Genomic DNA, 14357 nt, shown 5'->3' on the forward strand with positions numbered 1-14357 from the left:
GAGGATGGATGATGGTGGAAGGATGGATAGAGGATGGAAGGATGGGAGAATGGATGGATGGATCCAAGGATGGGAGGATAGATGGAAGGACAGATGGATGGATGGGAGAATGGATGGATAAAAGGAAGGATGTATGGAAGCATAATGATGGATGGATGGGCAATGGGATGGATGGAGGAATGATCGGATGGATGGGTGGGTGGGTGGATGGAAGGATGATGATGGATGGATGGGAGGATTGGAGGATGGATGGAAGGATGGGTGGATAGACAGACAAATGGATGGATGGATGGAAGGATGGATGGAAAGACTGGAGGATGGATGGATGGAAGGATGGGAAGATGGACAGGTGGATGGAATGGATGGATGATGGATGGAAGGACAGATGGAAAGATGAATGGATGGATGGGAAGATGGGATGGATGGGTGGATGGAAGGATAGATGTAGGGATGGATGGATGGATAGATGAATGGATGTGTGGATGCATGTGTGGATGGATGGGTGGGTGGGTAGATGGGTAGATGGATGGATGGGTGGGTGGATGGATGGGTGGACGGACAAAGCCGTCACTCCCATGGTCTCCAGCTCCACTCCAGGGCAGTTCCCACCACACCCCTCCCCCATCCAGCCATCCCAGGAGACGCTTGCCCCCCAGAGCTGACTCCAAGTTCTCAGACACCTGTCTAGCAGGGCCTTGCCACACGTCCCAGTGAAGAGGGGGCCAGGGGCCCTGAGGGCGGGAAGGGGTGGGAGGGGCCGGCTGAGGCCGAGCGGGCAAGCGGGAAGCTCCAGGCGTGGAGGGGAGGGGCAGTAACCCAGCTGCCTCCCTCGACCAGCTGGCCCCCAGGTTAGGGAACGTCCACACTTTCCCTCCCGTCAGTCAGGCACGCGTTTGGCCCTTTCTATGATGCCAGCTCATTGGGAGAATTCGAAGGACGCCCCGCCTTGGTACCCTAGCTGGCCAATTGCTAGGGTTTTCACAAAACGTCGCGCTCAGAGCGCTGTATGCATTCTGCGTCCTTCGGTGGCTCCTTAGGCCTCAGCGGGCTTCGTCCCCCAGGCTTGGGCCCTGACCCCAAGGAGACCTCTGGGACCTGTGCCAGGGCAGGTGCCCGTCAGGCATCCGGGCCGCCCTTGGGGATCTCGACTTGTTCTTCCCTGCACGGCGGGCTGCCGTGTCCTCGAGTGAAGGCGCGCGCCCCGAAGGGGAGTTTGCAGACGCTCCCTAACACCCAGGACGCGGCTCCTTTAAGGGTGCGGGTGTCCAGAGTGCCGCCTGCCTGCAGAGACGCCGCCGGCCCGGGCTCCTCGGACAGACCCGGGCAACAAGCTCGCGGCGACGGGGCGCGGGCGGCGCGGGACACCGGTCTTGGCGGACAGGGCTGGGCTCGGAGCGGCGGTGGCGGCGCGCGGGGCAGGCGCGCGGCGGGCAGCCCCGCCGAGGCCCCGCCCCGCCCGCCCGGGGTCCTGCGCTCGGGGCTGCGCGCGGCGGGCGCGGAGGGAAGTCCCGAGACAAAGGAGCGCCGCCGCCTCTGCCGCCGCGACGCGCCGGGCCGCGGCCGCCCAGGTGAGCCGCCGCCTCGGACTCCGCCGGCCCAGGCCTCGCCGCCGCCGGCCGGGCCCCCGCCCCGCCAGCCCTGGCGGCGCCCGGACCCCCACGCGCCGCCGCTGCTGCGGCCGCCCGGGCTCGCGGCCTCCCTCCGCGCTTCCGCCCTCGGGGCGTGCGGGCCGGGAGTGCGGCCCGCCAGCCGGCGGGGTGAGCTCGGCTCGGACCACCTGGGGGTCCCGGGGTCCCGGGGTCCCTCCGTCTCAGCGGGCTGCCGGGCTGGGAGACGGGGAGGCCGCGGCCTGCGTGTGCGACTCGGGGCCTCGGTCCGCGTTGTCGCCGCGCCGAGCCTCGGTGCTCTGGCCTCCGCCGCGGCTCCTCGCGCCTGCCGGGGCCCGCTCTGCCTTCCCGGTGGAAGAAGGGCGTGGGGCTGACCCATGTCCTGCTTTGCTTACGAAGTTCTCTCCCTGCGCCTCTACCGCCGCGGGCGGCCCGTGGCGTCTCAGGCGCAGTGACTGCGCCGAGCGAGCAGCCTGGGGTCCCGGGGCCGAGCCGGTGCAGGGCGCCTGGGGCCCGTCCGGCACGGTGGGCCGGGGGGCGCAGGTGGGAATATAAACAGCCTTCCACGTGCCGGGGGCAGTGAGTACCCCTGATGTTCATGGTGTCACCAGTCACGGGCTGACCACTGCCTGAGCCCTGGAAAGGGCGGTGGGGGGCCTCGATGTTTCTTCACTGCCTGTCTTTGGTAACTTAGTGTTATTTTATCTTCAAATCATATAACTTTCCGCTCTGGAGTGTCTAGTAACAGTTGCTCATTAAACTCTCTGTTGGGTTGGAAAGGCAGATTTGATTGTAAGTGGGATTTCATGTGAGTGGTTTCTACATTGTGACAAGTCGGTGACTTTCTTCTGGACACCAGGAGGCCTGAAAGAATGGGAGGACTGTCTTGGCGAGCCAAGTTTCTGCTTGGTCCCTGCAAGTGTTCCCCTAGAGTGCTTGGCCCTGGTGGTGCAGTGGTTCCTGCTGGCCCACTGCCTGGAGATAGACAGCTGTGGGCAGGGGGTGCATTTAAAAGACCCAGGAGATCTTGGGCTGGAGGTGAGACTCAAGTGGTAGATGACTCACCTCAGGCACTGACTGCAGACCTCACTATAACACCCAGACAACCACACTTGGATTCTAGGAGATGGCTCCTAGGAACTTTTATCCTGTCCTCAGCAGGACCCCTATCCAGGGGTTCTTGCCCAGTTTTGCCCTTTGGCAGTGCCCCTGGGGCTTCAGAAGCCTGTTTGGAGATACCAAAAGGACTTGCTAGGACTCTCCTATTTACCCCATAGCTGGTCTGAATGGAGTCTTGAGTCCGGCAGAGCACTGCCAGCCTGCACTATGAGAATTGCTGGCACTCTCCTGCATGGAGTCCAAGAGTGGCACAGAACCCTACCATCCTGCACTGACCTCCTTGACTAGGTGGGGATGGGGCAGGTCTGGTGGCCTCTCAGTGTGTGTCCTTGCTAGCTGAAGTGTGTGGTGCTGGAGGAGGGAGTAATTTGGTTTTCATGGGTCCTGAGCTGCTCTAGGGCCACTTCTTTGAGAAGAGCCAGTTGAAGTGAAGAGCTCAGAGAGTTGTGGAAATGAGGCCACCGCTCCCACCTCTGACCCTGGCCCTTGACTGCCTGCAAATGCCACCAAGTTTCTCATGTCACTTGGGTGGTCCTACTTGACATGTCTCCTCCCCACTCCCCTAGGTGTGGCAGCACTCCCTCTTCACTAGTAAGTCCCCATGGGCAGTGGCTAAGGTCTTCCTTCCCTTCACAGAGTGCTGCTTGCTCCAGTTTCTCTTTTTTTCCTTTTGGCCAAAACTGGGACTTGAACTTGGGCCTTCTCCCTTGCTATTGGCTTTTTTGCTAGTTGGAGAAAATGGTCTCTAGGATTAGTCTGCCCTCACTGGTTTGGAACTGCTGTCTTCAGATCTCAGGTTCCTGAGTAGGTAGAATTAGACATGACCCACTGGCACTTGACTTCCAGCTCACCTGTGAGGGAGTAGTGGGCCACCAGGGCTCTGAGCTGGTGTGCCTAGAAAGGGCAGTTTGGATTTGAATGTAAGCGTTGTGTGTGTGTGTGTTTTGGACCTGATTTCAAGGTATGGTCAGAGTATTTAAACCATGTGGTTTGTGCTCAGGTGTTGAAGCCTGTGTGGATCTTGTCCCCAAACTTACTGAGAACTTTTTGGTGCCTTGAGTGTTTGTGACTGTTGGAAATACTTTACTGGGTGGGTTTGTAGTGGCTTCATCCAACTCTCCCTTAAAAAAAAAAAAAAGCTGGGCACCAGTGGCTCATACCTGTAGTCCTAGCTACTCAGGAGGCTGAGGTCTGAGGATCATGTTTCAAAGCCAGCCTGGGCAGGAAAGTCTATGAGACCCTTATCTCCAGTTAACCACCAGAAAGCTGGAAGTGGCACTGTGGCTTTAGTGGTAGAGAGAGGGCTAGCCTTGAGCTTGAAGCACTCAGGGACATTGCCCAGACCCAGAGTTCAAAACCCCCATTGCGAACAAAAAAAACCTAGTCAGGCACTGTTGGCTCGGGCCTGTGAGGCTCAACCTGTTCAGGGGCTGAGATCTGAGGATTGAAGTTGAAAGCCAGCTCAGGCAGGCTTTTTTCTTACCTCCAGTGCACCACCAAAAAGCCAGAAGTGGAGTTGTGACTCAAGTAGTAGGGTGCTGGTCTTGAGCACTGAAATTCAAGGATAGTGCTGAGGCCCTGAGTTCAAGCCCCAGGGCTGACATAAAAGAAATAACAAACCTGGGCTCTAGGGATGAGCAGGGAGTTGCTTAGGGCCTCTGGCAGCAGTCCCAGTCCCCACCCCCACCCCGTTCCATGCAGGTACCTGGCATATGTGGTGACACTTGACATGGTTGTTAACAACCAACAAGTCGTTGCTGCCAAATGGCAAGCTGCACAGTTGTGCTTTAGGGTTGCAGACGCTTGGGTGCCTTTCTGCTTCTAGAGCCAGAGGTGGGAAGGCTGGGGGCAGATGCTTTGATTGTGGAGGCAAAAAGGCCCTTCAGGCCAAGTAGACAGCCTGAACCCTACTAGGGGTTGTGGGAGCCCAAAGTCTGGCTAAGCTGGAGACCTGACTTTGAGTACAGGCTCCATCTTGGGGTGAGGGTTCTATGTGCCTTTGCCACCTGAGGTGTGCCCAGTGGCTCTGCCCCACACCCATCCAGGCTGAGAAGGAGAGCGGGCTAGACTGGTGCTAGTCCTGGAGACTGGGCCTCCAAGCCTGCTGTGGCACCCCACAGGCAAATAGATTGCTGAGGCAGGAGGAAACAAAGGGGAGCTAGAGCTGTGTAATCCTAAAGCTCAGGAGGCTGAGATCTGAGGATTAAGGTTGGAGGCTGGGATCTGAAGGTCAAGATTTAAAGCCAGCTCGAGCAGATAAAGCCTAAGAAACTCATCTCCAGTTAGCCAGACAGGAGTAGGGGTGTGGCTCAAGCGATAAAGTGCCAGCCTCCAGTGGAAAAAGCCAAATGAGAGTGCCAGGCTGAGTTAAACACCAGACCCAGACCCAAATATAAAAAGCCTGAAGCCTACCACTCGCAAGTCCCCCATGAGCCAATTCAGAGAAAGGCCCTGCTTGGTTAGAACCTTGCTGGATGCTCCATGAACCCAAGATCCATGCATGCTCCAGCAAGTTCTGTGGCCTGAGTGTGTTACCTGTGACAAAGGGTGAGCAGGTGGCCCTGGGGAGGGATCACACATGCACATACATGGCTTCCTCACAGAGTGGACCTATGGGCAGAGAGCTGGCAGGCAGACAGGATAGAAGGTGGAGCTGGCCTGAGAGGGGTCCTGTCCATGAAGATTTCACCCACTGTGGTGTTTTTCTCACTCTGTTGCCTTCTTGCATAACGCTCATCCTCCTGCCAGGCCTGGATCTCAATTCTGAACCCGATTCTGAGCAGAGTCCAGCAGCCGCCCCACAGTCTCAGACTAACAGTTTCTTTTTTTGGCGGGGAAGTGGGGGTTATTGCGGTGGAACCCAGGACTTCATGCACACTGGGTAATTTTTGTGCAACTGAGCTGCATGCCCAGCACACTGCATGGCCCTGGTCGCTCTGTCTTTCCTGAGGACACTAGTGGGGTTGTAGTCATTCAGTCCTGCTGCACCTGAAATGGAGAAAGGGACCAGTGCACCCTGCTGTCTGCTAGGGAAGTGATTGCTTCATTCTATGTAGCCACTCCTCACTGCATGGCCACCACCTGCCTGGAGAGGCGGGCCATACCCTCTTTGCCTGCTTCCCTGGAGGTGCTCTTGGACCTGCATGAGGCTCCTTCCTGGAGCATGGTTGGTCGGAAGTGCAGGGCCAGCACAGAACAGGAGCAGCTCCACTTCGCCTGCCTGCACTGGCCAAGCAGGCACTGGTTGCAGAAGAGCTAGTAGGGTCTTTCCTAACTGCCCCATCCTGTCTGTTCCAGGGAGTTTGAATATGTCGGGGATCGCCCTCAGCAGACTCGCCCAGGAGAGAAAGGCGTGGAGGAAAGACCACCCGTTTGTAAGGAGTGCTCTGTTTCTGTGCAAGAGGTGGCTTCTGGGCGGGCTCTGAGCTTGTGCCACACTGGTTTTCAGGACACAGTGCTGACATGCTTTTGTGTGGTTCTCTCTCAGGGCTTTGTGGCTGTCCCAACCAAGAATCCCGACGGCACAATGAACCTGATGAACTGGGAGTGCGCCATCCCAGGGAAGAAGGGGGTAAGAGCTGCCTGGCACAGACACCCTACCTTGTTTGCAACAAGATTTGGCAGCGGGAGGGTCTTGGGTTAGAGTCCATGTTGTCTGTGAAGGCACAGCCTTCAGGGGTGCTGTCCCTCCAGGCTACTTCCTCTCTGCCTGACCCAGGAGTGTGCTGGCACGGGTGGTGGGCAGCCTCAGTGTGACGTGTCCATGGCTCTCATCCCTAAGCAGGTGGGATCTGAGGTGGTGGCCAGAATAGTCCAGCTGAGCACCTGTACTGAGCTTGGCTTTGTGCCCAAGCTTTTGTGTCCATAGTCTTGATCTCCAGCTTCTCCACTGCCACAGCAGGGGTCTCCCGTCACACCAATGGGAGTGGGCAGCTGGGAGCCCAGGCCTGCCTTGTGGTCCTACGTCAGCCAGCAGCCCGTACTTCTAACCTCATTTCCTTCCCACAGACTCCATGGGAAGGAGGCTTGTTCAAACTGCGGATGCTTTTCAAGGATGATTACCCATCTTCCCCACCAAAATGTAAGTTACTACAGGAAGACCATGGTCCCTTTTCCCAGTCTCAGGCTGTTCAGCACCCCCACAGTCTGGCAGGGGGCGGGGGTGATGGGGAGCATTGCAAGATAGAGGCTACTCTAATGGGGTTGGGGTTTTTTTAATCCCCTTTCTGGCCAGGAGATGGGGTGCATAGATTCACTTGGTCTCTGGTCCCAGCTGAGGGGGTACTCCTGAGCCCTTCACAGTTACCAGCTCTGAGGACTTGCACTTGATACCTACCTGTTCCCAGGGAGAGGGGTACAAGACAGGTCTCAGTAGCCCACCTAGGGCTGGGCTGGGCCAGTGAAGAGCAAGTGGGTGGCATGTACTAGGCCAAGCACCAAATGGAAGGAAAAGATCCCACCTTGTTCTGATCTGCTACCACCCCATTTTCCTGTCCACACAGCTGGGCTTGGCCCTTTTAAAATGGCAGCTCTATGATGGGTGCCAATGGCTCATGCTTGTAATCCTAGCTACTCAAAAGACAGATCTGGGCTGGGAATGTGGTTTAGTGGTAAAGTGCTTGCCTAGCATGCATGAAGCCCTGGGTTCAAGTCCTCAGAACAACATAGCAGAAAGGGCCAGAAATGGCACTGTGGCTCAAGTCAGAGAGTGCTTACCTTGAGCACAGAGAGGCTCAGGGACAGTGCCCAGGCCCTGAATTCAAGCCCCAAGACAGCCTTCCTGCCTCTGCCCCCCACCCCCCCACCCCCCGCCAAAAAAAACTGATACCTAAGGATCTCCATTTGAAGTGAGTAGGACAATCCATGAGACTTAACTCTAGTTAGCCACCAAAAGCCAGAAGTGGAGCTGCTGCTCAAATGGTAGAGCACTCCTAGCCATGAGTGTAAAAGCACAGAGACTGCACCCAGGCCCTGAGTTCAAGCTCCAAGACCAACACATACATAAATTAAGCTCCTGTAAAGTACCCTCAGGGCAGTTGGCAAGGGAAGGGATTAGTCCCTCCACTCTGTGCCCACAGTCACAGTGTCATATCAGACCACCCAAGCTTGAGAAGAGCACAAGAAAGCCGGGGTGAGAGCCAGAGTGAACTGGTAGCCTACTTAGAGGGGATGTGCTCTCCTCGCAGTGGTCCCCAGGAGAACTTACTGGGAACCACTGGATGGAGACTTGGTACCAGCTGCTGTCAACACTCCATTCCTGTTGTGCTGGGACCACAAGCAAGTGCAGAAGCTTTGAGTCATAGTGAGGGCTGAAAAAACACACACACACGGCGGAGGACCAACACTCAGTCAGAAATATATTCCCATGTAATTGTGGCAATGGACGTTTTAAAACCGTTTATAGCAGCATCAAATACCTTGGAGAAAGGCCCCACAAAAGATGGGCCAAGACTTACACACTAGAACCAATAAGAAGCAGACTCTAGATAGTAGAGCTCTGCTGGCACGTGTGAACCAGGGAGTGTGGTGTTGGGAAGACAGCCAGCCAGCAGGTGCTCAGGTACATGTGGAGATGCCATGGGCAAGGCTCACCAGCCACTCCGGCAGGGAGCATGCCCAGGGTGAGTGGCAAGAGGGACATGGGTCATAACTTGATGGGATTGTCTCAGAGATGGACATACAAACTTGTGGATCCAGTGGGCACTGCAGAAAGGCCACACCTACACATTGCGTGGCATGCAAAGGGCTGGCCCAGGTGGAGCAGTGTAGGTATGGTGTTGATGTGGGTATGGTGTTGAAGCCTGCAGGTATGGTGTTGTTGAGGCATTGAGAGGAGGTGTACCCCGGGAAGCACACCGGCCCAGCCAATGACCACTCAAGATACTGGGAGGGGAGAGTAGAACTCACTGCTACCAATGGGTCAGAAGCTTGTCCTGGGACAAAGAAGGCCAATAGCCATGAGATAGAGGGGTCCTGCCCAGAGTACTGGCTTTGCTGCCAGAGAGCGGAGGCTGTACCCCACAGTAGTTAGGGGTCCCCGAAGCCCTGAGCAGTGGTGCTCAGGCATGCAGTGAGCACTTAAGTGTTGGAGGTTTCCCTTTGGCATTTCAGTGGAGGGTTCCATGTACTCCTGGCTACTGAGAAGGCTGACATCTAAGGATCCTGACATACCTCAAAGCCAGCTCAGGCAAACACTGGAAGTGGAGCTGTGGCTCAAATGAGTTAAAAAAAATCTAAGCAACAGTGAGAGACCCTGAGTTCAAGCCCCAGTACTGTCACCATAAACTACTCGTTGAAATGTATGCCTATACACACAAAAGAAGGGGTGAGACTCAGACCATGTCAGAGCCAGACATGATGACTTAGTCCTGTGATTCTAGCTGTTGAGGAGGCAGAGTTGGGAAGGGTGGCTGTTTTGAGGCCAACTTGGACAAAAAAATTACCAAGACTGTTTCAACCAAGAAGCCAGTGATAGCTCTACAGGACAGGTGTAGCTCAGACAATACCCTTCTGGGCACACCTAACAGTCCTAGCTACTGGCGTGCTATGGTCTGAGGATGTTCATTTGAAGCCAGCTTGAGTGAACAAATCCACAAAATTCTTCAGTTAACCAGGAAAAACTGGAAGTAGAGATAGGATGGAAGCAGTAGAGTACCAGACATGAATGGGAAAGCTGAACAACAGTGTCGCTTTGAGTTCAAGCCTCAGTGCTGGCACACAGATGGGACCTTACCTGAAAAATCACGGTAGCAAAAAGGACTAAAGGTGGTCATGCAGCATCTGTCCAGCAAGCACAGGGCCTTGAGTTCCAACCCAGTGCCACAGGGGACAGTGGAAGCTGGAGAGGATGTGTGGAGTGGATACAGGATGGTAGACCAGTGGCACTGGGTGCACAACTGGCAGCTGTGTTCTTGGTGCATAGCAGTAGTGGTGGTGCTGATCTGCAGGTAGAACCAGGGGACAGACTGCTGGATGTATCAGCTAAAGAGCAGGACATGGAGCCCAAGGGCTGGACTTGTAGAACAGTCCTCCAGATGAATGAACTAGGATGAGACTAGAACCACAGCCCCACTCTGAGGCCCTGGGCAGAGTCAGGAAGTCATCTGCAGGTATTAAAGGGCAGGCAAGATGAGAGGTAAGTGGGCGTTTTCTGGGAAGTATGTTGGCCCTTAGGGCTGTTGGAGCTGAATCCAGAGCCTCAGTGTATTAGGCAAGCACTAAACTTCCCCCCCTGCCCCATCCCATGCTAACTTACTGGGCTGCACTTAGGTTTGCACTAGGCATAACTAATAATCTGATAATAATCTACAAGTGGCTGGTGAAAGTAATTGTCTCCTGATCCCGAGTTGCCAGTGGTGGGTGGGACCTGTTGCGGCAGATTTCCTGTTGTGTCCAGCACCTCGACACAGGACAGCCATCCTCAGCCTGCCTGCTGGGGAGAGTCACAGGGAGGGAGGTCACAGGACTGGCCTCGTTCCTACCTTGTGGCCTTCTCTGGCTGCCCAAAGTTCCCACATGGGGCAGAGTCCTGAAAGAGCGGTTTGCTGTGTCCATGCTTTTTCCTCTGAAGAGATGCCAACTTGCCTTCCCTCGTCCCCTCGAGGTGCTGGGAGTCTACAGGGGCGTGGCCTGGGCAAAAGGGTCAGAGCAGCTGGCTCCAAAAGCATGTACTTTCTCCTCTGTCCTCCAGGTAAATTTGAGCCACCGCTGTTCCACCCAAATGTGTACCCCTCCGGTACAGTGTGCCTGTCCATCCTGGAGGAAGACAAGGACTGGAGGCCTGCCATCACGATCAAGCAGGTACCAGAGGCCCCACCCGGCTGCCCAAGGCCACGGCTGCCTTCCCAGCCACTGAGCCTGGCTTTGTTCTTTCCTTGTCTCACACAGATCTTATTAGGAATACAGGAACTTCTAAATGAACCAAATATCCAAGACCCAGCTCAAGCAGAAGCCTACACAATTTACTGGTTAGTAGTGCCTGCTGCTGGCCGCACATCCCCGGAAGTGCAGCCTGGGCCACCTGCAGGGGTGAGGCCCAGGGCCCACGCAGCACCCACAGGTGCCAGGGAGGGGCGTGGAGGATGTGGTACCCTACCCCGTGCCCACCTTGTTGAAAGCTTGTGGGGAGCAGTGTGTAACTAGGTCTGGTGGTGGGAGGGGAAGATAGCGCTCATGCAGAGGAGCATGGCCCACTTAGCATGGCGCTGAACAGGCCTCATTGAGGCCCAGACTTAGACTCCATCCCCATACTCATGCTGTCATGCTGGTTCCTGGGCCCCCACCACATCTGTGGGGGAACCAGTGTGATCTGGTCAGGATGTAAGTGACAGCTAAACCCCCATGCTTTTGTTGCCCTCAGTCCCCTAGCCCCTTTGCTCCCTGTGGCCCAGACACTAAACTTCTCGTGTGTCTTCCCGTGAGAGAAGGAAGGAGTAGGGGTGCTTAGCACCACCAGGCTGTGACCTGGAGGAGCTCTGGGAGGGGTACACCCAGCCTCTGCTGGTGTAGTGCCATCTCTGATGGCTGAGGCATCTCAGGGGCCTCCAGGTGGCACCCCACCCAGGCGCCGCACCCACCTCCCAGCTCCATGGGGCATCCAGCTTTAACGGTCCACTCCTTGCCAGTAATGAGATCTTGAACTGTGGAAATGTACATTCTGTCTGTTTGCTTGTAGCCTGCCTTGTGCTCCGCCTACACTTGCAGGCTTGGCTGGGTGGGCCCTCTGCGTGACACCTGTGTCAGCAAGTCTTATTTCATGGCCTACAGACCTCGGCCACGGTCCAGTGACTTATGATGGTGGCTGTGACCACCAGCTCACAGGCCAATGGCCTCAGGCAGAGTGTGCACCTGCTGGCCCTTCGGGGCCAGACACCACACAGTGCTGGGTAGGGCTGGCTTTGCTGTCCCTCTGCTGCTTTGAGCTGGGGTCTCCATAGCTGCCTGGTGGGTTTGGTTCCAGCACTCTGATGTAGGCCAGAGTGGGGGTGTACCTGCCATTGCTGAGGCCTCCAAGGCCTGTTCCTCACCCTGCATCTCTTGGCTGGGTGCCACCTATTCACTTGATATCCTATGTTCTTTGATGAACATCCAGCCTTAGAAACCCTTTTTATGTAGTGTGTTCTGTCTTTCCTGCCCAATTTCCAGGCCCACCTCTGTTCTGGCTGCCTGGTGGACTGGGCAGGGCCCTGTGTCACAGCCATGGCACTGGCCTGCCCCAGGATAGCATGCCCATCAGTGCATCTTACCTTTGTTCCTTGGTGCTGGGTACTGGACCCCTCTGAGTTGGCATTGACTCCAGGGCATATCTATTCTGCCGCCGACCTGTTGAGTCCCTCAGCCTTGGTAGTCTTGCAACCCCCAGGACCCAGACAGCAAGCAGTGGTGGAGGAGAGTGTGATGCAGCTGGTATGACCCAGGGTCCTTGTGTGTAAATGTGACCTTTAGTGCTGCTGCTCCAAGAGGCTTGGTTGAGTGTCACTGCCCCACAGTCTGTTGTCCCAGATGCATCCTTTGGTGGCTCCAGTTCTGGTTCTCAGCCGGAACCTCACTAAAACCCTAGCCATGGGTCTGATCCTAGACCATCATGCTTTTGTCCTGAGAAACTTCGGTGATTTGGGGGGTATGAACCAAAACTAACGGTTGCATAGTTGTTCTCCACACTTGTTAATAGGATCTCAGACTTGCTGCCCATAACTGGATAAGACTGTACTTGGCAGGCGGTGGTCTGCCTGTAGTCCCAGCTCCTCAGAGGCTGAGATGGACGAATCCCTTGAGCCCAAGAGTTCAAGGATGTGGCTGTGCCTGTCAGGTGTCTGCACCAAGTTCAGTGTTGATATGGGGGCCTCTCAGGAATGGACCACAGCCACACCCAGTGGACAAACGACACTTCTTTTTCTGCTCAAGGCTATGCTCTATTCCTTTGAGCCACAGCTCCATTTCTGGCTTTCTGTTGGTTAATTGGAGATAGTCTCATGGACTTTCCTCCCTGGGCTGGCTTTGAACCACAGTTCTCAGATACAGGTGTGAACCACCAGTGCCAGGCTGTCTTTTGTTCGTTTTTTTGTTGTTGTTGTTCTTGGGCTTGAAATCAAGACTTGGGCTGTACCTGAGCTACTTGTGCTCAAGACTGGCACTGTACCACTTGAGCCACAGCTCCGCTACTGGCCTTTTTGGTAGTTTATTGGAGGTGAGTCTTACAGACTTTCCTGCCTGGGCTGGCTTTTAAAGACTAGGTACAGCTAGGGCATTGGTGGCTCACATCTGTAATCCTAACTACTCAGGGGGCTGAGATCTAAAGATCAAAAATTCAAAGGCAAGGCAGGAAAATCAGACTCTTATCTTCAATAAACTACCAAAAAGCCAGAAGTGGAGCTGTGACTTAAGTAGTAGTGCACTAACCTTAAGGAAAATGCTCAGGGACAGTGCCCAGGCTCTGAATTCAAGCCTCAAAACTGACCCAAAAAAAGCCCAGGTACAGGCAGCATTGCAAATACACGACTCCCATCCCACTCCCAGTCATGAGTCCTCTTCGCTGCCTGTAGGGCCACTCTGCCCAGAATGTTGGAGTGACTGCCCAGCCTTCTTCCCTTCCTCCTACCCTCACTGCCAACTGGGTCTTGGTGACCCCACCAGCCTGCTCCTTGTGCACACCCCCCTCCTCTACACCTGTCCAGGAGCTTACCTGTCCATCCTAGGCTGGTACCTAATGCAGGCCTCTGGGCAGCCCCAGGTCTGTCTGTCTCCTAACCCGTCTTTTCTCTCTTCAGCCAAAACAGAGTGGAGTATGAGAAAAGGGTTCGGGCACAAGCCAAGAAGTTCGCACCCTCGTAAGCAGCGCCCATGGCACCGTGAAAGGAAGGGATTGGTTTGGCAAGAACTTGTTTACAACATTTTGCAAATCTAAGTCGCTCCATACAATTACTAGTTGCCTGGGAGGGTTGGGCAGGCGCCATTTTCCATTTCCGCCACTGGCATACACTTCTCAATTTCGCTGAATTACCCCAGTTTTTCATACAGGGTCTCTTCCTTCAGTCTTTTGTATTTTTGATTGTTATGTAAAACTTGCTTTTATTTTAATATTGATGTCAGTATTTCAACTGCTGTAAAATGATAAACTTTTATACTTGGGTAAGCCCCTAGGAGCTAGTTTCTTTGCTCTCAGATGCAGGCATGCTTCGCACCATTTAAGAGCTCTGTAGCCCCCGCTGGCTGTATGAAAAACAACCACACCGCTCCCTCCCTCTCACACCTTCTCTTCACAACCTGGGCTGTTGCTTATGAGCCTCAGATCCAAAGTCAGCCAGCGTCTCCATTCTGCACCACTTCCTTTGTGTTTATATGGCGTTTTGTCTGTGTTGCTGTTTAGAGTAAATAAACTGTTTATATAAAGGTTTTTGTTGCATTATCGTCTTTGAAGTGTGAGGAGGCGCAGTGGCAAGGCCGCCCTCCCCGCCTGGCTGCAGCCCCTGCTGGGCACCAGCCCCTGGCCAGGATCCAGAAGATGAGCCCCGGCCTGGGATGCACAGGTCCCGTGTGCCCTGCCTCGTCCTGGTTCTTTGTAAATAGGACTGTACAGAAGCGTGTGACTGCAGCACTGCTCTCCCCACCCCTGGGTCTTTGGCCAGAGTAGAC

The 14357-nt window shown here is 55.1% G+C and overlaps 1 protein-coding gene across 1 annotated transcript; it reads left to right on the forward strand.

Moving 5' to 3' along the window:
• The first annotated feature begins 1464 nt into the window (after positions 1 to 1464).
• Positions 1465 to 14118, forward strand: Ube2i (ubiquitin conjugating enzyme E2 I). The gene is made up of 7 exons (XM_048332749.1): positions 1465 to 1568; positions 6024 to 6100; positions 6214 to 6297; positions 6735 to 6807; positions 10417 to 10526; positions 10614 to 10693; positions 13493 to 14118. The coding sequence occupies exons 2-7, from the start codon at positions 6035 to 6037 to the stop codon at positions 13554 to 13556; spliced, it is 477 nt and encodes a 158-aa protein (XP_048188706.1). The 5' UTR covers positions 1465 to 1568; positions 6024 to 6034; the 3' UTR covers positions 13557 to 14118.
• Positions 14119 to 14357: the final 239 nt, after the last annotated feature.

Source organism: Perognathus longimembris, chromosome 23 (assembly GCF_023159225.1).
Source record: "Perognathus longimembris pacificus isolate PPM17 chromosome 23, ASM2315922v1, whole genome shotgun sequence".
NCBI lineage: Eukaryota > Metazoa > Chordata > Mammalia > Rodentia > Heteromyidae > Perognathus > Perognathus longimembris.